General features: G+C 42.5%; 2 protein-coding genes across 5 annotated transcripts; one reads left to right on the forward strand and one right to left on the reverse strand.

The window, feature by feature from the left end:
• The first annotated feature begins 126 nt into the window (after positions 1-126).
• Positions 127-4,134, forward strand: tlr1 (toll-like receptor 1). The gene is made up of 2 exons (XM_076988386.1): positions 127-249; positions 1,406-4,134. The coding sequence occupies exon 2, from the start codon at positions 1,408-1,410 to the stop codon at positions 3,829-3,831; it is 2,424 nt and encodes an 807-aa protein (XP_076844501.1). The 5' UTR covers positions 127-249; positions 1,406-1,407; the 3' UTR covers positions 3,832-4,134.
• ints10 (integrator complex subunit 10) lies at positions 3,955-22,671 on the reverse strand. 4 transcript variants are annotated; one of them, XM_076988429.1, is made up of 18 exons: positions 22,424-22,671; positions 22,122-22,189; positions 21,679-21,782; positions 21,246-21,385; positions 20,942-21,023; positions 20,586-20,726; positions 13,885-14,056; positions 13,466-13,635; positions 12,852-12,991; positions 12,595-12,748; positions 11,897-11,979; positions 11,033-11,194; positions 10,486-10,594; positions 10,115-10,194; positions 6,931-7,096; positions 6,529-6,622; positions 5,667-5,735; positions 3,955-4,992 (listed from the first exon to the last, which is right to left on the reverse strand). In XM_076988429.1, exons 1-18 carry the CDS (start codon positions 22,550-22,552, stop codon positions 4,836-4,838), a joined length of 2,220 nt encoding a protein of 739 aa, XP_076844544.1. In that variant the 5' UTR covers positions 22,553-22,671; the 3' UTR covers positions 3,955-4,835. The 4 variants fall into 4 exon arrangements, with proteins under 4 accessions (XP_076844544.1, XP_076844534.1, XP_076844524.1 ...); XM_076988419.1 differs by lacking the exon at positions 5,667-5,735 and having other exon boundaries at positions 12,855-12,991; XM_076988409.1 differs by lacking the exon at positions 5,667-5,735.
• Positions 22,672-23,036: the final 365 nt, after the last annotated feature.

Raw genomic sequence — 23,036 nt, forward strand, 5'->3', positions numbered from 1 at the left:
AGCGAGGACACGAGAAGGCGCTGACATGGACATCTCTGTCCACGTGATGCACAGCAGGATGTGGAATCTGTTTTTAAAGAAGTGTCTTCAAATCAGAAAAGCAGAAGTTGGTCTAATTTGAATAATGTGCTTTCACATTAGTTTTGGTTTTTGGCTTTGACTAAATGATCAAGTTCCTCTGCACTGCTGTCCTGGGGAAGTCATCGTGGCCTGAGATTCACAGGCACAAGGACTTTCTTCAATAAACCGGTATGTAAAATGTCAATACAAGTTTCTAGTTCTAATTCATTTTTAAAAGAAGCATAAGGGAAGATGTTGAATGCATGCCAATGTTAACAAACCGTACAGTAAACCTATATAATATTAGCAAAAAAGTTCTGTAAATACATTAAGGAAAACCTGATTTTATTTGCATCATTGCCCTAAACAAACAAAATTAATTTTTTATTGAATAACTACTGAATTCAAATGGGTTTAGCAACCATTTAAAAATATATATATTTTAAAGTGCGTTAGTGAGTGAGTGAGGTCCCAGTGAACATTATGACAGCATCCTGATTTGCCCTTGTCTGTGTTAAATTTGCAAGGTTTAAAGACTTGAAACCCATCTTTTATTGTAAAAAAGCATTCACAATCCTTGTATTAATATACTAATATCCTATATTTAACACTTAAAAAAGTAAAAAATTTATGAAATGACCAAAGTAGCAAAACTGAAAAGCCTAGTAAAGGTGTAAATGCAAGTTATGTGACTATCCATAAACAACTATCCATTGTTCTTCAAACAAATTCTTTTTTCTTTTAGTTTTTTATCCTGTCATGTGGACATTTTAATGTCCTGTCCTGTCATTTTAATTTAATAATTGATATAACACTATCCAAATCCAGAAACTAAAATCCAGACAGAAACCAGGCACTACTATCCAACTACTAGGGTTAGGGTTAGTTAGGGTTAGGGTAAGGGTTACTCTACTATCCGATTCAACTGTTGTAAGATATTGAAGTGAGCTGTGATATGAGTGCAATAAATATCTTGGCTTGTGTCTTATGGATGAAAGCATGGAGACAGAGTCTGTGTGTAGTTATTATGGACCTACAGGCAGAGGCAGTAGCACGAGCCTGTGGAATTTAAATGTAGCAATTATAATTAATACACTCAACTTTGCCAATAATGAGACACAGGTTTGATTGAACAGATATATGAAATCTAATTGTACTGATTTGTTCATATGAAATTTGCATTAATATTAATCAAATAAGGTCTACCTACACAGACAAATCTAAATGTAACATTTTTAAAATCACATAGCAAATTCTGGAAATTGTATAGTTTTTATTATTGATCATTATCCAACCAAATCTACAACTGTGTTGCTTATATCATCTTATTTTGTGCCCTCTGCAGTAATGAGGGCTCTCGGGAACTTCACATGGATGCTGGCTGTATTCCTGATGTCCTTCCCAACATCCTTCCTGATGGTTTGGGAGACAGTTGTCCTTGACTACTCTTGCAGAAACCTCTCCCATGTTCCTTCTGATATTCCATCATCAGCTGTGAGCGTGGATCTGTCTCAAAATCAGATTCAGACCCTAAAAAAACAAGATTTCAGTGGCACTCCAAGCATTCAGTTCCTTAATCTGTCTTGGAACATACTGGTGGATATACACCCAGAAACCTTCATCTCAACCCCTTTCCTAGGAGAACTGGATCTGTCCCACAACAGGCTCCAAAACTTGTCCAACCAGAAATACCTCTTAAAGACACAGAATCTACATAATTTGAACCTGTGCTCCAACATGTTTGGTGTTATGGTATTGGGTAGTGAGTTCTCCAAACTGACAAATCTAAAGTGGCTTGGTCTGAGTGCAGACCACATTCAAGAAGGAGACTTTAACAGCATCTCCGCACTCTTACTCCAGACTCTCTTCATCCAAGCACAGGACCTGAAAGCCTATGAAGCAGGAAGCCTCAAACACGCAAAGGCAATTCAGATTTCTATTGTGGTGTCAAACAACGAAAATGTTGATAATCCAATGATTGTTGATGCTTTAACATCTTTTAAGGAAGTAGAGCTCAGCAGCTTATATTATCCCAAAGACTTCCTCAGAGACCTTGTATTGCAGCAAGCAGAAATTCAAACAGTCAATTTGCATTTATCTGCTATTCAGACCACCTGGAACGTTATTACAGCCCTTTTCAATAGCATCTTAATGTCCTCTATTGAACAGCTGAGTGTCTTCAATCTTACCATGACACAAATGTCATTTGTCAGTACTAGAAATCATAGCAGAGTCATTGACTCCCTTAGTGTCAGGCAGTCATCAGTGACTGTGTTCATATTTCCTCAGGAGATTATCTATGACTTCTTCATCAACATTCCCGCAAAGAACCTAACATTTGCAGAGTGTCCAATAGTCCACATGACCTGCCCAAAGTACATTAGTCCCATACAAGTACTTGACTTGTCTGATTGCATCCTGTCTGAAAATGTCTTCTCCAAAGGTCCACATCAGGAATGTGATACTTTTACAAATCTGGAGATGCTAGTTCTAAGGGGCAATAATCTTAGAAACTTGATCCAACTGACTTTGCGAGTTCAGCTTATGAGCTCGCTGAGACATGTAGACTTCAGTCAGAACTTACTGTCCTATGAGGAGACTCAGGGCAGTTGCGTTTGGCCCTCTAAAATTACTCATGTGGATTTATCTTCAAATGCATTAGACCAGACGGTGTTCAAGTGCTTACCCACTAATGTGACCATCCTGAACCTCCAAAACAATCAGATCATTGCAATTCCTGCTAATATTTCTGGTCTGGACTCTCTCAGAATTTTAGATCTTTCAGCAAATCGCCTGCTGGATCTTCCAGACTGTCTAAGCTATCCAAACCTGGAGAAACTTGTGTTACACGGGAACTCCCTCCATTCACCGTCACCAGGTGCTCTAGAAACATGTCCACACCTGACTGTTCTGGACACCAGTCGAAACCCGTACATCTGCACCTGTACTTTGCGGGAATTCACAAACCTCATAGATGACAAAGGCAACCTGGCTGGGTCAAAAGTTTGGAAAGACCGCAGAATCACTCTGGGTCAGTGGCCACAAGGGTATCGATGCAGTTACCCAGAACACTGGAGCAACAGAATGCTTCAAAACTTCACCCTGCCTGAGATCACCTGCAGAGCTGAACTACTGGCAGCCAGCATCTTGGTCCCAGCTATCATTGTGCTCACCACCATGCTATTCATTTGCTATCAGCTAGATGTTCCATGGTACTTGAGAATGATCTTGAAATGGACCCGTGCCAAACACCGTGCAAGAGCTGCTCAACAGCAAGCTGGTGAGCTGCAAGGCGTGCACTACCACGCTTTTGTATCCTACAGCCAGCGTAACGCTGACTGGGTTAAAGGGCAACTCCTACCAAAGTTGGAAGGTGAGGACCCAGCTGCAATCCGAAAGGGTCTCAGAGTATGTCATCATGAGCGAGACTTCATCCCGGGTAAAACCATCATGCAGAACATCCTGCGTTGTATAGAGCAGAGCAGATGCTGTGTCTTCGTTCTGTCTTCCCACTTTGTCCAGAGCGAATGGTGTCATTACGAGTTGTACTTCGCCAGCCACCACAGGGTCACGCGAGGCCTCGACAGCATTCTGCTCATTGTCTTAGAGCCACTGCCCCCTTACCTCATTCCTTCAAAGTACCATCAGCTGAAGGCCATGCTGGCCAGACGCACCTACCTGGAATGGCCGCAGGACAAGACCAAACAAAGGATGTTCTGGGCCCACCTGCAGGCTGCCCTACAGGCTGATCTACCCAGCCCGCTAGACTGACCACCAGGCCTGAGAAAAACCAGCAGATGGTGGGAGAAGACATGACGAGTGAAGACATCTAAAGGCAGAAGACTACTGAGAAGAATGTTGTTTTAAACACAGCATACAGAGCAGTACCACCAGTCAACATGTTCCCTTAAATGTAGAGGGATTTTTTTTATTAATGTATGTGGACAAATTTAAATTTTCCAAAAAATGAGGTAACCAACAATGTGAATTATAATTTCTAATGCATCAAAGTCATGCTAAGACAAATCTTTGTATGTTATTGGTTTCTTGAAATAAATGTTTATGCAATGTTAATCATCATTTATTATGTCCGTAATCTGGAAAAATCTACTTATTATTGAGTACTGATATAGTTTTTTGAGATTTTTACCATAACTTATGTAACTAACAAATATTGTTGAATAAAACATTTCAGTTAACAAAATCAAAATATGGTATGTAGAAAGCTTTGAAATTGTCACATTCAAGTTTTCTTAACTAAACCACACATTTGTACTCAAATAAGCTTTGCACTCATGGAGGAGACCACTCACGGAGGAGACCACTCAAGGAGGAGACCACTCGTGGTGTCAGCAGTGGCAGCTGCAGAGAGCTGAAGAATATCCTTGACGTTCAGTTCAGTTTGATGCCTCAGTCACAGAGACCCACTCCAACAACCAGCACACACAGAGACACGCAGGGCAACGCCGCAGGGGCGTGACCAGGCAGGTTTCACCGCACGTCACATGTGGTACGTGCAGCTGACGTGAGGAGCAAACCGGACGCTCTTTAGGAGAACACAGCACAACGTGATCCTCCACTACAACCACACCACATCTAAAACACTTAACAGGAAACATGGAGTTGAAAAGCAGACACTACATACAAAACATGGCGTGGCACTTTTGGGATGTAGCACATAGTTGTACAAAAGTCATTTGCTGGTATGATGGGCACCGTTACATAGAGGGAGGAAGCAGTCCTACTAAAAGGACACAGAGTTCATGGGTTAAAGGTCAAGGTAAGGACTGTATAAGGATAATCTTCTCATTTATGCAGAAGCGATGCAACACGCTGAGCAGGTTTTCTCCACAGCGAGACACCTGGCGTTCCATCGCCAGACGGAAATCTTCCTTCACACCTTTGGTGATGCCACGGGTCACAGTATGATGTCTGAAAGAGCAAAGATGTGCTTTAGTCAAGAGGACCCCTTTAAAACCCCAAGACCAGGACCATAGTGTAAAAAAAGAAAAAGATTATCGATGTCTACGATATTGACAATTAGAACAAATTAGAACAAAGTTGTTTTCTTTTCAGCAGAAAACACCATTGGACACAATCTGAAACAAATTTGGTAACATTACCGCTCACCTTTAAATAAACACACAAACAAACGTGGAGACACACACAAACGTGGAGAACACAAACGGACATACACCCTCTGATCCTCATATCTCACAACTGCATTAAGCTAAAGTTGTGTACATTGATCATCACAGAAAACTCTACACAGATGTAACAAACCTTTGCACAGTGAATACTAGATACACGGACAATGATAAACAAAAGCATTTTTGCTTCAGAACAAAACATGACAAACATATGCAAATGATGCCATGTATGAAAACCAAAACTGGACAAAAACATATACAACTGATGCATGTATGAAAACCAAAACACTTGTGAAATGAAAACTAAAGAAGACCTGAAAAAAAGAAACTAAGAAAGTATTAGGGAGGGTAGTCAGACTACAGAGGGAACGTAACGGCGTATGATCAGGCTGGGGGAGGGGCTTGGGGATGGGAGGAGCCAGGAGCGAGGTTGGTTGGATGATGGGGATAGGGTACCTGTCAGCCTTCTGAGCCCCTGGAAGCAGCAGGGTATTTAACTCCACCCCCAGGGCGGGGCTGGGGTTCCTACGAACATCAAACACCATTTCATCAACACCCTAAGAGCAGGGATGCATTCAAGACCTTGAGCGCACTCCGTACTGTGAGTGCACAAAGAATCCAAACATCGTACTTCAAATACCGTACTTCAAAAACTGTACTTCAAATAAACACACAGAGGTCAAATAAAAGAAATATGAAACACAACTGCACAGCTGTTTCTAAAGGTTCAATCATTTTCAAAAGCAAAATTATAATTTATTATCTTTTATTACAAAGCATAATGACTGCTACACAAGATACGTCATGTTGATACTATAGCTCTGAATGACACTAAAAAAGAAAACTATAGGGATTTTTAATGTAATTTAAATTATTGTTAATATAAACCCCGTAATTGGTATTAGCATTCAGAAGTTTAAGAGACCTACATAATTTGTTCCACTTCCCATTTGTACTCGAAATACATAATTAAGAACGATGTTTAGAATGTCTTGAATGCACCCCAGGTGTGAGTTCTATAAAAGAGGTCAGAGGTCATTAGATACTAAATCTGCCAATCATGGAGCAGGTCAGAAGTCACAAGAAGCTAAGCCAGCTAAGAAACGTGGGGCAGAAAGGAAGGACGAAAGAAAGAACGAACTGTAAAAGTTTTGCTGTTCCTGTCAGAAGCATTTAAAGCAGCTACAGACGTTTTTATGTCCGAAATAAAATCAAAAGGGGAAAAAAAGGTAAAAAAAAGAAAATACTGTAAATGATCCCTTGTTCTTATTCTCAACACATCCTGTTCATCACAGCAGATGTAAAGGGGCGGACCTACTTAATCAACATCCCCTGATTAGGCAACAGTTCCAGTTGGACACGCCCCCCTTCTGTGGTACGCAGATATGCAAACTCTTCTAACATGTCAATGTCTGGGTCAGAGGTCAAGGAGACTCAAGATATAACAGCAGTCTAACAACGAGCCATGTAATCTTACATATAACACACACACCTTACATATATCGACAATAGGAGCTTGTCAAGCTGCAAAACAAAGTATGCATACAAGACCACACACACACACACCCACACACACTCACACAGACGACACACACTGCATCATCCGGAAGACAAGAGCGGATGCAGTACACAGATGAATGCAGAGGTAGATATCAAGGTGACATCCCACTGCTAAAGACTGGGGCCAACAGGTCAGGACACAGGACACGTTCAAGGATACTTGTGACGTAGTTAAAGAAGTTCTCATACTGAAAACTCCCATGGTCACAAATCTTGTCCACTGCCTTCAGGAAGAGGGCCTCTCCCAGCGGCCAATCATGCTGCAGGAGCACGATCACATGACCCAGAGCCAGGTCATCTCTGCTACCATCTGCAAAGGCCCGCAACTGAAATAAAGATAAAGGAGCAGATTAAGATGGAGAAATATGGAGAGAGAGAGAGAGAGAGATAAAGATGCTTCTGTTCCCATCATAAAATGTCATAGACAACTGTGTGTGACAGGTGACCCTAACATATAACCCTACATATTACCATATAACCCTACATATTAACTGGAGACAGCTATGATCAAAACAATCAACATGGGAAGCGAAGGTAGTTTTAAAGGAGGATGATGATGATGATTTGGTGCTTTGTTTTAATTTTTTACCAAATGGCGATTGTGTCCCATCACATCCCCCCTCCCGTCCCCTGGAGCCCTGAACACGGACATGTGCAGTGTGATGGTGTGTGGAGGTTGTGGTGGTGTTGGTGGTGGTGTTAGTGGTGGTGTTGGTGTTAGTGGTGGTGGTGTGTGGTGATTGTGGTGTTAGTGGTGGTGTGGTGTTGTGTTAGTGATGGTGGTGGTGTTGGTGTTGTTGGTGGTGGAGGTGGTGGTGTGGTGTTAGTGATGGTGGTGGTGGAGGTGGTGGTGTGGTGTTAGTGATGGTGGTGGTGATGTTAGTGGTGGTGTGGTGATGGTGGTGGGGTGGTGTTAGTGATGGTGGTGGTGTTAGTGGTAGTGTGGTGTTAGTGATGGTGTTAGTGGTAGTGTGGCAGTGGTGTTAGTGTGTGGTGATGGTGTGGTGGTGTTAGTGGTAGTGTGGTGGTGATGGTGTGGTGTTAGTGATGGTGGTGGTGTTAGTGGTAGTGTGGCGGTGGTGTTAGTGTGTGGTGATGGTGTGGTGGTGTTAGTGGTAGTGTGTGGTGGTGGTGTGTAGTGGTGGTGTGTGGTGATGGTGGTGGTGTTAGTGGTAGTATGGTGGTGGTGTTAGTGGTAGTATGGTGGTGGTGTTAGTGGTGGCATTAGTGTTAGTGGTGGTGTGGTGTTAGTGTTAGTGCTGGTGTGGTGTTAGTGCTGGTGTTAGTGTGGTGGTGGTTAGTGGTGGTGTGGTGTTAGTGGTGGCGTTAATGGTGGTATTAGTGGTAGTGTGACGGTGGTGTTAGTGGTGGTGTGGTGTTAGTGGTAGTGTGGTGTTGGGGTGGTGTGGTGTTAGTGGTGGTGTGTGGTGATGATAGTGGTGGTAGTGGTAGTGTGGTGTTAGTGGTAGTATGGTTGTGGTGTGGTATTAGTGATGGTGGTGTTAGTGGTAGTGTGGTGGTGGTGTTAGTGGTGTTAATGGTAGTGTTAGTGTGTGAGACAGGTGACCCTAACATATAACCCTACATATTAACATATAACCCTACATGTTAACTGGAGACAGCTATGATCAAAACAATCAACATGGGAAGCGAAGGTAGTTTTAAAGGAGGATGATGATGATGATGATGATGATGATGATGATGATTTGGTGCTTTGTTTGAATTTTTTACCAAATGGCGATTGTGTCCCATCACATCCCCCCTCCCGTCCCCTGGAGCCCTGAACACGGACATGTGCAGTGTGATGGTGTGTGGAGGTTGTGGTGGTGTTGGTGGTGGTGTTAGTGGTGGTGGTGTGTGGTGATTGTGGTGTTAGTGGTGGTGTGGTGTTGTGTTAGTGATGGTGGTGGTGTTGGTGTTGTTGGTGGTGGAGGTGGTGGTGTGGTGTTAGTGATGGTGGTGGTGATGTTAGTGGTGGTGTGGTGATGGTGGTGGTGTGGTGTTAGTGGTGGTGTTAGTGATGGTGGTGGTGTTGGTGGTGGTGTTAGTGGTAGTGTGGTGGTGGTGTGGTGTTAGTGGTAGTGTGGCAGTGGTGTTAGTGTGTGGTGATGGTGTGGTGGTGTTAGTGGTAGTGTGGTGGTGATGGTGTGGTGTTAGTGATGGTGGTGGTGTTAGTGGTAGTGTGGCGGTGGTGTTAAGTGTGTGGTGATGGTGTGGTGGTGTTAGTGGTAGTGTGGTGGTGGTGTGTGGTGATGGTGTGTGGTGATGGTGGTGGTGTTAGTGGTAGTGTGGCGGTGGTGTTAGTGTGTGGTGATGGTGTGGTGGTGTTAGTGGTAGTGTGGTGGTGGTGTGTGGTGATGGTGTGTGGTGATGGTGGTGGTGTTAGTGGTAGTATGGTGGTGGTGTTAGTGGTGTTAATGGTAGTGTTAGTGGCATTAGTGTTAGTGGTGGTGTGGTGTTAGTGTTAGTGCTGGTGTGGTGTTAGTGCTGGTGTGGTGTTAGTGGTGGCGTTAATGGTGGTATTAGTGGTAGTGTGGCGGTGGTGTTAGTGGTGGTGTGGTGTTAGTGGTAGTGTTAGTGGTAGTGTGGTGTTGGGGTGGTGTGGTGTTAGTGGTGGTGTGTGGTGATGATAGTGGTGGTAGTGGTAGTGTGGTGTTAGTGGTGGTGTGGTGTTAGTGGTAGTATGGTTGTGGTGTGGTATTAGTGATGGTGGTGTTAGTGGTAGTGTGGTGGTGGTGTTAGTGGTGTTAATGGTAGTGTTAGTGGTGGCATTAGTGTTAGTGTTAGTGGTGGTGTGGTGTTAGTGTTAGTGCTGATGTGGTGTTAGTGTTAGTGCTGGTGTGGCGTTAGTGTTAGTGCTGGTGTGGTGTTAGTGTTAGTGCTGGTGTAGTGGTGGTGTGGTGTTAGTGGTAGTGTTAGTGGTGGTATTAGTGGTAGTGTGGCGGTGGTGTTAGTGGTAGTGGTGGCGTTAGTGGTAGTGTTAGTGGTGGTGTGGTGTCAGTGGTGGTGTTAGTGGTAGTGTGGTGGTGGTGGTGTTAGTGGTGGTGTTATTAGTGGTAATGTGGTGGTGGTGTTAGTGGTAGTGTGGTGGTGGTGTTAGTGGTGGTGTGGTGTTATTAGTGGTAGTGTGGTGGTGGTGTTAGTGGTAGTGTGGTGGTGGTGTTAGTGGTAGTGTGGTGGTGGTGTGGTGTTATTAGTGGTAGTGTGGTGGTGGTGTTAGTGGTGGTGTGGTGTTATTAGTGGTAGTGTGGTGGTGTTGTTAGTGGTAGTGTGGTGGTGGTGTTAGTGGTAGTGTGGTGTTATTAGTGGTAGTGTGGTGGTGGTGTTAGTGGTGGTGTGGGCACCTTGAAGCACGCTAGGATGAGCTGCAGACAGAAGGGCAGAACGTCTCTGCTGGTGCACGGAACTAGCCTCAGGTCGTTGCCTAGGAAATGGTAAAGAAACTCTTATAACAATGCTGATCATTAAAGACCCAGTATAGCATGTCAGAGGGGGCTGGTGTTATAAAAACTAGATTATTAGTAAAAACAAACAAACAAACAAACAAACAAACAAACAAACAGACAGACAGACAGACAGACCTTTATTGATGCCTTTGGGATTTTATTAAGAAATAAATAAATAATAAATTCATTTTTTAAAATGTCAAACTCCTCAGATCTGGATGGAATCAGACAGGGACTTCTCTCTTGTGTTCGAGCTCTAATGGACACACCTTTTCTGGATTTGCCTCGTCCACGGTTCGGTTCTTCACTGAACTTCACCGGTTCGTGATTCTGAGGCACCAGGCCACTGACGACCTCCAAGACCTTCTCACATGCAAGCTAGAAAAAAAGCACAGAAATGTGCACACATCAGGTGTTTACACACATCAGCAGGTGTTTACACACATTTTGGTCAACTGCTCTGGTGAACAACTAGGGCAGGGGTGCTCATTACGTCGATCGCGAAGTGTCGGTCGATCGCGAAGGAATGTGCGTAGATCGCGTCACATAAAATAGTAGTAGATGAATCGCACATCTGCTCTGACGGTTGTATTTTGATTGACATTCACGGTAGCCAATCTGCAATCCACTCAACAAATTACGTTCGCCACCCCCCCCCCCCCCCCCCCCCCCCTCAACAAATTACGTTCGCCGCCACCCCCGGTAGATCTTTCTGACTTGGTCATCTTATAAGTAGCTCGCAAGCTGAAAACTGTGAGCACCCCTGAACTAGGGCGTAGCGTTTGAAGATGCATGCTGTGTGTGTGTGTGTGTTACCCTGTGCTCCCCCAGGGCGTAGTGACAGGATGCCTGCTGTATCACAGCTCTGTGTGTCTCCAGGTTGGCTGCTGTGAGTGACTCCGTCACTCTGCTATGACTTTGCTGGGGCAGAAGAGATGACATCTGCACCAGACTGGAAAGAGCTGTCCTGTACTGACCCTGAAACACACGCACACGCGCACATACCGCATGCACGCGCACACACGCATGCACGCACACACATGCGCGCACACACGCACGCACACATACACACACGCGCACGCACAAACATGCACACACGCACACACACACACACACGTGCACGCACACACATGCACACAAACACAGGCACACACATCCATTAACACACATGTATGCAAAGTTGTAAAACGAACTCGTTCAAATCACACACACATACCTTACTGTGTTGTCATTTTCTGATTACTGGTTTAGAACTATGTGCAAAGAATAAAATATTAAATGATTCACACCTGGTATATAATATGAGATAATTCCCACCTGGTATATAATACGAGACAATTCACACCTGGTATATAATACGAGATAATTCATACCTGGTATATAATGTGAAATAATTCACACCTGGTATATAATATGAGATCATTCAAACCTGGTATATAATATGAAATAATTCACACATGTTATATTATATGAGATAATTCATACCTGTATATAATATGAAATAATTCACACCTGGTATATAATATGAAATAATTCACACCTGTTATATAATATGAGATAATTCATGCCTGGTATATAATATGAAATAATTCACACCTGGTATATAATATGAGTTAATTCATACCTGGTATATAATATGAGTTAATTCATACTTGGTATATAATATGAGATAATTCATACCTGGTATATAATCATGTCGGTGAGGAATATTCGGAACCACAGCCAATTCTCTGTCTTCCATGCCATGCATATCTTACTGAACTCTGCAAGAAATGAGTCTGGGTAAGCAATAACTGAAGAAATAGAAAACTTTAATGCTGCTTTGACATCATGATATGCAGACCAGTCATCCACTGACAAAATGAAAGCAAACCCCCATTAACTCATTCTGAAGGTATTCCAATGGTGAGAAACTCAGAATTTCAGAATACCGTGAGTCCCATTCATAAAACCTACCACCAGATGTAACGTGATGTTAACAGTAAACATCTCCACAGTAGCATGTTTCCTTATTAATGAATGTGGACTTTTGATATCGGGTACTACCACATTTTGTCTTTATAACAGAACACACTGCCAAAACCACCACGTGAACCTGTCCGATGGTAAACGTTCCAGTAAAAAGCCCATGTGAATTACTGCTGACAAGACAAATATATAGATTGAGGAGATAAACAGTTTTGCCATCATTTAGAAGAAAAGCTGAAGTTTGAACTATCCTGTGAAAGTTACACACATTAAATTTTTTTTTATTGGCCCTCACACACACTCACACTCACACACACATTCACAAACTCAAACACACACACACACACACACACACACACACACACACACACACACACACACACACACACACACACACACACACACATTACCTGATTCCAGAGTGTCATGTGAATGCAGGAGGTCCCAACTCTCTCTCGCAGTGCGGAAATGTTCCAAAGTCTCTGTCCACCCCGTCATTTCGGTTTTATTCACCAGAATGTGTCTTCCTCGTCCCATCCCGAGAGCATCTTCATCATCGGAGCTCTACAAGCACACACACAATCGAGGTCAGAAAACCCTGGACACATTTAAATGGTCATTATCTCTTTAGGCCCAACCCTTGACCTCTGACCTGGGTAGTCCTCACCACGGTTTTCTCTCTTCCATCTGCAAGCTTGCGTTTCTTGTGTGCGTGTTTCCCACTTGATCTCTCCACCTCCACGTCGTTAAACACGCCTGACAGATCCTCCAGCAGAACCCATGGAGTTGAGCCCAGAGAGTTATGACCTGTCTCACACACACAGTTATGACCTGTCTCACACACACAGTTATGACCTGTCTCACACACAGAGTTATGACCTGTCTTACACACAGAAATTAAGCACTGGTTCAATTCTAAAACATCTGTAACAGATACTGTTGTCCATGAGTTTAATAAGACAAGTACAAACAAGCATGTTTACGACATTCAATTTCCTGTTAACATCTGAAAAAGCTTCTGATTTACAGAATCAAACTGTGTTCTGTGCATTAAAGATTAAGACTTGAATGATGCTAGTTGAAAAGAACCAACGCCCACACACACACACACACACACGCACATGCACATGCACATGCGTGCACACACACACACGCGCACACACAAACACACACACACCCACACACAAACATGCCCACACACACACATATGCGCGCACACACACATATGCGCACACACACACACGCGCGCGCACACACACGCACACACACACACACACTGACCCTGAAAGAGCGAGGGCTGCACAGCGGACACATAGAGGTAGGAACAGCGGAACAGCACGAGAGTTGAGCAGGTAACAATCTGACTACAGCAGCGGCACAATGTGTCTCCCTCCAGACTGGGCAGGTAAGGACACACCTCCTTCACCCTCTGGAGGAGCTCCGTGTAGGTCCTACAGAACACACACACACAAATTTACGTTATGGCATTTAGCAGACGCTCTTATCCAGAGCGACTTACTTACTACCTTTCACACACACACACACACACACACACACACACACACACACACACACACACATCCTTCACCCTCTGGAGGAGCCCCGTTTATGTCCTATAGAGCAACCACACACACACACACACACACACACACACACACACACACACACACACACACACACACACACACACACACACTTACCTGCTCCCTTTCTCTCCCTGCCATTCACACCGTGTTCCAACCACTCCCACTATCTCAAGCAGTCTCTCCCACGGCTCTGCCACCACTGATGACTTTTCTGACAGGCCGTCAATCACGTAGCGCTGGCCACGCCCCAATCCCGGAGACTTAAGCCCAGCCACTTCCTGTGACGCTGAGTGAGAGAGAGAGGGAGAGAGAGAGAGAGGCATGAAAAACAAGTCCTTCTGAGAAAATCTTGTGATGAAAATTCTGTCCTTTTTTTAAAATGCAAAGCAGCACATCAAACTAGATGTGACTGAACACGTGTGCTCACTGGGCCACGGTCTCTTGCAGAATGAGAGAAAATAAGTGTTCATGATCATTCATCTGTACTGTAAGAGAAGACCATGTTACTAACCCCATTTCTGTGTGTTTAATGTAGAGGGGAACTATTATTGACCCAATAACAGTGTACATAATAGGAAAGGGTCATGTAACTTATTCATGTTACTCTGTGTTCACATAGGAAGAGTGTTACAGTTACTGACCCTGTAACAGTTCATAAGAGTTATGAGCAGATGAATGTAACTAATCCAGTGTCACTTGGTTACAAGAGGAGTGTAACTGTTACGGACACTGTAACCTCTTATGAGAGTATGAGAGTGAACCTCTTACTGACCCTGTAACTGTATTTGTGTAAGGGGGAAGTGTGACTGTATTTGTATAAGAGGGAAGTGTGACTGTTTCACCTTGAAACTATGTGGAACTGTTTTATTAGTTTAATGCACACACGTTCATTAAATTAAAAAGTTTCAATTTTACTATCACTCACTTTTGTTTTAAACATGTACAGGAATTTTGTTGCAATAAATATTAGTCCTGTGAGATATGTGTATATTTGAGATATTTCATACCATCATATGGTTAAAAGAGGCATGATCTTCACTTTCAAATGTGAAAAAATTTATACTTTAATATGAGTTGTATAATTGAAAAGTATGAAAAACACCTTTTGGGTCAGTGCAGTAAAAACACCTTTATTTGTTTTTACTGTGCATGCAAATATATAATTGTAAATTTAATTTGTAAATGTGCCATATTTGTCAATTGTGATTTTCACCCCACTCGAAATTTGTCCTCTGCATTTACCCATCTGTGTAGTGATAAGACACACACACACACACACTAGTGATTACTAGGGGGCTGTGGTGCACGCATGCCCAGAGCGGTGGGCAGCCCTTGCCCGACGCCCAGGGAGCAGTTTGGGTTAGGTGCCTTGCTCAAGGGTACATCAGTCATGACCTCAAGACCAGTTCCCTACCACCGGACCATGACTGCCCAATATAGTATATGATATACACTCACCGGCCACTTTATTAAGTACACCTTGCTAATACTGGGTTGGACCACATTTTGCCTTCAGAACTGCCTTAATCCTTTGTGGCAGATTCAACTATGTACTGGGAACATTCCTCAGAGAGTCTGGTCCATATTGACATGATAGCATCACGCAGTTGCTGCAGATTTGTCAGCTCCACATCCATGATGCGAATCTCCCTTTCCACCACATCCCAAAGGTGCTCTATTGGATTGAGATCTGGGGATTGTGGAGGCCATTTGAGTACAATGAACTCATTATCGTGATCAAGAAATACTGATGCTCGGTTTGAACTGCAGCAGATCGACTCTACATGCCTAAATGCATTGAGTTGCTGCCATGTGATTGGCTGATTCGACGTTTGCGTTAAAGAGCAGTTGGACAGGTGTACCTAATAAAGTGGCCAGTGAGTGTATATGTGAGTCTCATCGATGTTTCAAGATGGTGACGCACATGGTTTCCTTGGTCCTGCACTCTAATACTTTTTGTTTTTGTTTATATCCTTGTGTTCAGATATTCCAATGTGATTTCCTACACCAAGGACATGATTATTCATACGCCTGGAAAATTTTTGAGAAACTTATTTTCTTTCAACCAGAAATTTCCCAGAAAAAGAAAAAGAACATTTGACACTTGAACAATAAGTGGCATGTCCAACATTATTCATACCCATAGCGAACTGTCAGTCTATGGGAAATCCCAAAGCTCACTTCTAAAGCACCTATGACCCTGACTCACTGGCGACGCTGTTTTAATCAGCTCAACAATGAGCAATCAGCAGCTCTCTGCAGTTTGAGGACAGTCACGGCTAAGCCAGAAGAGCCACCTAAGCAGCCGCTACACGCAGTCACAGACAGGAAAGGGCTACAAGGCCAAATCTAAATGTTCTCAAGTTCCAGTGGCTACAGTGCAAAGTATTATTAGAAACACAATATGTTCAGCACTGTGGAACATCTCAGAGGTGGAAAAGAAGCCAAGGATCACCACCAAGGCCATCCTGGTGAATCTGGGCTCTGCTGGTGCCAACGTCTCAAGGCCGACAGCCCAAAGGATACGAACACATGAGTTCCATGTATGCAGACCAAAGAGGACGACACTTCTCCAAAAAAAAAAAAGCCAGCCAGTAAAAAAAGTAAAAAAAAAAAATCTGCTTGGGCTTTGCAAATGCTCATCTGGACAAAGAAGAAGACTTCTGGTTTTCTGTTTTATGGGCAGATGAAACAAAAATGTAATTGTTTGGCCACAATGTATCCTTCATTTGGCGTAAAAACGGAGAAGCCGTCAACCCCAAAAACACCATTCGCACTGTCAAACATGGTGGTGGGAACCTAATGATTGGGGTGTTTTTCAGCCAGTGGTCCAGGGAACCTAATCACAGTACACGGCAGGATAAAATTAGAGCAATACATCAAGATTCTCAACAACATCATTCAGTCTGCAGAGAAACTTGGCCTTGGGCTCCAGTGGACATTTCAGCACGACAACGACCCAAAACACACAAGAAATGGTCAGTGGACAAAAACATTAACGTTTTGCAGTGAGCAGAGTCAGAGTCAGAGTCAAGGTCAGGGTCAGAGTCAGAGTCAGGGTCCTGCCTTGAATACAATTGAGAATCTGTGGAGATCAGTGTGACGGCAAGAAGACCCTCCAATCTCCAAGAATTGGAGCTCATTGCTAAAATACCAGTGGAGATGTGCAAAAAGCCAGTCAGCAATTATAGGAAACGTTTGATTGCTGTAATAGCCAATAAAGGCTTTTCTATTAATTACTGGGAAGGGTATGAATAATTTTGGACATGCCACATTTTGTTCAAATGTAAATAAAAGATGAGACATTTTGTTCCACAATGAGGTCATCTTATTATCTTCTTCTGTGAAATTGCTGGTTGAATGAAAATACATTTGTTAAAATTTGTGCCAGAATCAGGTGTTCCAATCACGTCCATGGCCACAGAGTGAACACAGAGTTCACAAACCTTCAAGCTGCATTATATATACAGTTGTGCTCAAAAGTTTACATACCCCGGCAGAATTTTAGCTTTCTTGGCATTTTCTCAGAGAATATTAATGATAACACACAAACCTTTTTTCCACTCATGGTTAGTGGTTGGGTGAAGCCATTTATTGTCCAACCACTGTGTTTTCTCTTTTTAAATTATAATGACAACCAAAAACATCCAAATGACCCTGATCAAAAGTTTACATACCCCAGTTCTTAATACATGTATTGCCCCCTCTAATGTCAATGACAGCTTGAAGTCTTTTGTGGTAGTTGTGGATAAGGCTTTATTTTCTCAGATGGTAAAGCTGCCCATTCTTCTTGGGCAAAAAGCCTCCAGTTCCTGTAAATTCCTGGGCTGTCTTGCATGAACTGCATGCTTGAGATCTCCCCAGAGTGACTCAATGATGTTGAGGTCAGGAGACTGAGATGGCCACTCCAGAACCTTCACTTTGTTCTGCTGTAGCCAATGACGCGTCAACTTGGCCTTGTGTTTTGGATCGTTGTCATGTTGGAGCGTCCAAGTGTGTCCCATGCGCAGCTTCCGGGTTGATGAATGCAAATTTGCTTCCAGTATTTGCTGGTAACGTGCTGCATTCATCTTTCCTTCAACTTTGACCAAGTTTCCTGTGCCTTTGTAGCTCACACATCTCCAAAACATCAGCGATCCACCTCCATACTTTACAGTAGGAATGGCGTTCCTTTCATCATAAGCCTTGTTGACACCTCTCCAAATGTAACGTTTATGGTTGTGGCCAAAAAGTTCAATTTTGGTCTCATCACTCCAAATTACATTGTTCCAGAAGTTTTGGGGCTTGTCTCTGTGTTGTTTGGCGTATTGTAGACAAGATGCTTTGTGGCATTTGCGCAGTAATGGCTTTCTTCTGGCCACTCGACCATGCAGCGCATTTTTCTTCAGGTGCCTCCTTACTGTGCATCTTGAAACAGCCACACCGCTAGTTTTCAGAGAGTCCTGGATTTCAGCTGATGTTATTTGTGGGTTTTTCTTTGCATCCCGAAAAAACTTCCTGGCAGTTGTGGCCGAAATTTTTGTTGGTCTATCTGACCGTGGTTTGGTTTTTACAGAGCCCCTGATTTTCCATTTGTTTATCACAGTTTGAACACTGCTGACTGGCATTATCAATTCCTTGGATATCTTTTTGTATCCCTTTCCTATTTTATACAGTTCAACTACCTTTTCCCGTAGATCCATTGACAATTCTTTTGCTTTCCCCATGACTCACAATCCAGAACTGTCAGTGGCTGGATGAAAGATGCAAGAGTCTCTCTGGATCCCAGAAACTCACTCAGCTTTTATGCACACACACTGATTACAAGCAAACAGGTCACAGGTGAGGATATTACCTTTAGTAGCCATTCAAACCAATTTGTGTCACCTTCTGTGCATGTTATAGGCCAAAATCACCAGGGTATGTAAACCTTTGATCAGGGTCATTTGGATGTTTTTGGTTGTCATTATAATTTAAAAAGAGAAAATACAGTGGTTGGACATTAAATGGCTTCACCCAACCACTAACCATGAGTGGAAAAAAGGTTTGTGTGTTATCATTAATATTCTCTGAGAAAAGGCCAAGAAAGCTAAAATTCTGCCAGGGTATGTAAACTTTTGAGCACAACTGTGTATATACACACACACACACACACACACACACACACACACACAATGCTAATATATATACATATTAGTATATATTAGCATTATAGTTATACACACAAACACACAGCAATCTGATTTATTAGCTATACTAGTGAGTGGAAAGACAGGGTTCCCACACCTTGGTTAACATCAAATTCAAGGACCTTTCAATGACTTTCCAGGACCAACTTCCTCAAATTCAAGGACTGCACCTGGCACCATTTACCTACTCTTACCCCTGAATATGTTGTCAAAAAACGCTGTTAATTCAATGCAAATTCAAAAGACCAAATGCCAATTCAAGACATGCATCCTGAAATGTTCTGTGCATGACATTAAGCGCTGATTAAACGAAAACTTAATTCACACTCAACATGACTGGCAATTTAGCAGTGGACCTGTGAGAAGGTGACATTCACGTAAAGCGGCTACACATACGTTAACTACCTACAGGAAACACTAGCTTTCGGTGCTGAACAAACAAACAAACAAAGATTTCTCTACAGGAGAATGACCAAACTTTTGCAAAGTAAAAGTCAGCATAGGCCCTGTAGAATCAACATAATTTAAAATGAACTTGTGCTGGCAAAATAATGACACGTTGACAGTAGACAAATAATAATATCAATAATACACATATGCATATACACATACAGTACATACATAAAACAGAGGAGCAAAGCCATATAATGAGATTAGAACTATAGATCTCTAGAGAAATCTGGTGTGAGATGATTCTAGCATTTTCCAAGTTTTTTAATCTACTTAATGAAGAGTAATATGAATATAATTCATTCATAAAGAGAAAAAAGGCTTTTAACCACTCCACTTACTGTAGTGAATGTGGTATTTTGCTAAAAGTACGACTACATTTATGGCATCAGAGAAATCCGAACTTTAGTTTTCCGCATAAAGTAAAATGGTATCAAAAGAATGTTAAGTTTGAGATTAATCGTGTTTCTAGTGTCCATGCAAAAACTTTGTGAATGTTGACATGAAAAAACAAATGCTCCTGGAATTCATCTTCTGATTTACAAAAGGTACATGAATCCACATAATGTTTAAATCTTATCTTATTTATTATTTTGAAATGAGTCTCTTTTACTTTAGAAGATATGGGCCATTTGACAAGCCATTGTGGTTTTATAATTTGTATTAGGATGTTTTGTGAAAGAATCTCTATTACATCTTTTGTCTCATACCATCAGTGATAATCTTGTTATTGCACTTGAAGTCAACTAAGTTAGTCATTCACCTTTAACGTGGGCATCGAAACAGTCAACTCTGAATATAAAATGACATTTTTGATTAATTGAATTAATGCTAAAGGAATCACTTTGCAGACTTTCTTAAAATCTTTATAAAAACTATCATATCATATTTTTCAACAAAGGATGAGAAATTTAAAACATTATGACAATCTTTTTCATAGCAATCTTTTGTAAATATTGACTTCCTACCAACTGTGCCCTATTATTCCTTGACTGCGGTCTTCATCCATGTGAAATTTCAAACTCCCCAAAATATTCAAGGACCTTCAAGGACAACTGTCTTTTATGCCTGTTTTCAAAAACTTTCCAGGGCCTTGAACTTATTTTTTCAGATTCACAAACTTTCAAGGATTTCAAGGACCCGTGGGAACCCTGGAAAGAACACTGTCCAAGCGGAGTGAGTGTAAGCATCACTTACCCTGTAACTGTGCGTCTGTGCAGGGGCTTTGTGTTACGTAGCCAATGTAAAACTCTGCTGCTTTGTGCATGTATTTATACAACAGACTCGCCGGAAGACGCATCTCCACATTATTGACAATCAATGGCAGAACATCACAGACTGAGGAACATGGGGAAAAAACAAAGAAACAAACAAATGTATGTGTATGTGGAGAGAGAGAGAGAGAGAGAGAGAGAGAGAGAGAGAGAGAGAGATAGAGAAAGAAAGAGAAAGAGGAGGAGAGGGAGAAAACATTGTATTAATACCCCAAAGCACTGAATACACTGGCAGAGTCAAAGTCATGAGGAAACGTGTAAATGTGAAAAGCGTCGCACCAAACAGCTTCCTGAAACAGTTGACAGGTGTGTCCAAGTCCTCTGCAAGCTCCGCCTCCAACAGGGACTCTCCTAAACTGACCTGAAATATCAAGGGGTCACAGTTCAACATAAGGTTACTGTAAAATCACAAAGACTAAACAATGGACAGTTTGACAGATATGATACTATGAGATCATATGACACTGTGTATCGTATGATCTGCAACAAATTTGTTAATTTGTAATAGCTAATATGTAATAGGTCTTTTATCCTAAGAGGTTCCGGATGTGTGTGTGTGTGTGTGTGTGAAGGTGGTTCTCACCCCATGTTGAACTACAGACTCTGGAAATCTCTTCAGTAACAATAGAAGCATCTCTGCTTTCTCTAGAGTGTTAAAACACTGCTCTGTAGCCTTCAACAACATCTGGCACTGAACAGGGCCAGGAAGAGTTTCAAACACACCTGCAACATACAGACACAAACACACACAATGTTATCAACATGAAAACTGACCTCAAAGACTCTCAAACACATCCAAGCACATCTCTTTATGACATTTGCTATTGGAACCACACAAGACTCCCATGTGCACCATTAAGACACAACACCTTAATTCTGAAAAAAAAAGATCATTGCTGTGTTTTTTTTTCTTTAAGCTTAGCCACCATAGCTGCAAATGACAAGACCCTTATCAACCCTGTCAAACTCCCCCCAACTCTCTCTCCCTCTCCCTCTCCCACTCTCAAACACTTCACCTTTGAGGAACAGGGCGTGTTTGTCCTGGCTGTCATTGCGGAGTGCAGCTGTGATCACGGTGATCTCACGCCACACTACTGGCTGGTCAGGGAAATTGATGAATCTGGTGCAAAGACAGAAAGGATGCAAAATATAACAGAGTGCAAATTATGTGAAGATTATTGTGAATATTGTGAAGATTAATTTCAAAGAATCCTCCAACAGAGCATCTTGACACCAACTCCAAACACCAAAGTGGTAGAGGACACATGTATATAAATACACGCAACTGTGAGGATTATTCATCAGTCCCTTCACTTCTTTGTTTACGTCTTTCTAATTAGCGTTGTCATGGTGACCGGCCAGAAGAGGACGTGTCCCCCATCCGCAGGTGTTGGAGTGGTGCTGATAGTGGGACTACTCAGAGTCTCAGCGCTCTTTGAGAGGACGCGCCTACACTCACATGTCGTAGAGCAGTCTGCCGGCGGAGGCCGTCCTTTCGGCGTTACGCTCAATAATGTACATCTCATACTAGAACAGAGCAGGAGAGAAAGTGTGGAGAAAACAAACTCAAACCAACACGAAGACGGCGCGACTATGTTAAAACCAAGACGCTACAGGACATGTTAGCATGCACAAGCGACACATTTAAAGCGTGAACACGTCTGCATGTGAGCTGGGTCTGCTGGTTCTACTGGGTCTGCTGGTCTACTGGTTCTGCGGGGTCTACTGGGTTTACTGGTTCTGCTGGGTCTGTTGGTCTACCTGTATGTTGAAGTCTGTAGGGTAGAGTGTGCGCGCGGTGATCAGCCACGCTTTGGCGGCCCAGGGGTCTGCTGGCACGAGCTCGCGCGCTCTCTTCACCAAAAACTCGCAGTCGCCTTGCGCCGACATCCCTGCAGCGAGCGGAGGTTAAAACCGTGATGATTTATATCATAAACACTCAAATAACCAGACCGCCACCGTCGCAGGAACTTCAAAACAGCAACAATACAACGTCTTTCTTTTGCTTCCGGGACACAATCCGCTTTCATATGTATATCAAAATAAAAGTCTTACTCTGACAGACGACAAAAATGAAGATGTTCATTCATGTACACATATCCATTCGTTAAGTAACTATCTACGTAACAGAAGTAAATAATAGATTGTTTTGCACATGCTAACAATTAAAAATGTAGTTTATTTTAATATGAACATAGCTGCAGAATACTGTATATAGCTGTACATGGCTACAAAACACTGAAATACATAGAAATAGATTAGCTTTAGCTGTGTTGCTTACATCAGACCATTGTCAGCCTGGCAAGATTTACCCTTCTGTAGATTTTAATCCTAAAGAATCAAACTGATAAGAGTTGTTAATTTGCACTTTAAT

Source organism: Brachyhypopomus gauderio, chromosome 2, assembly GCF_052324685.1.
Source record: "Brachyhypopomus gauderio isolate BG-103 chromosome 2, BGAUD_0.2, whole genome shotgun sequence".
NCBI lineage: Eukaryota > Metazoa > Chordata > Actinopteri > Gymnotiformes > Hypopomidae > Brachyhypopomus > Brachyhypopomus gauderio.

Excerpts from the sequence above, each read along its gene's own strand:
- ints10 (XM_076988429.1), bottom strand. The coding sequence starts at position 22,552 with ATGTCGGCGCAAGGCGACTGCGAGTTTTTGGTGAAGAGAGCGCGCGAG. Across the intron at positions 22,190-22,423 it reads CTACAGACTTCAACATACAG|TATGAGATGTACATTATTGA; the intron begins GTAGACCAACAG and ends GCTCTGTTCTAG. Across the intron at positions 11,195-11,896 it reads CCGACATGATTATATACCAG|GGTCAGTACAGGACAGCTCT; the intron begins GTATGAATTATC and ends CGTGTGTTTCAG.
- tlr1 (XM_076988386.1), top strand. The coding sequence starts at position 1,408 with ATGAGGGCTCTCGGGAACTTCACATGGATGCTGGCTGTATTCCTGATG.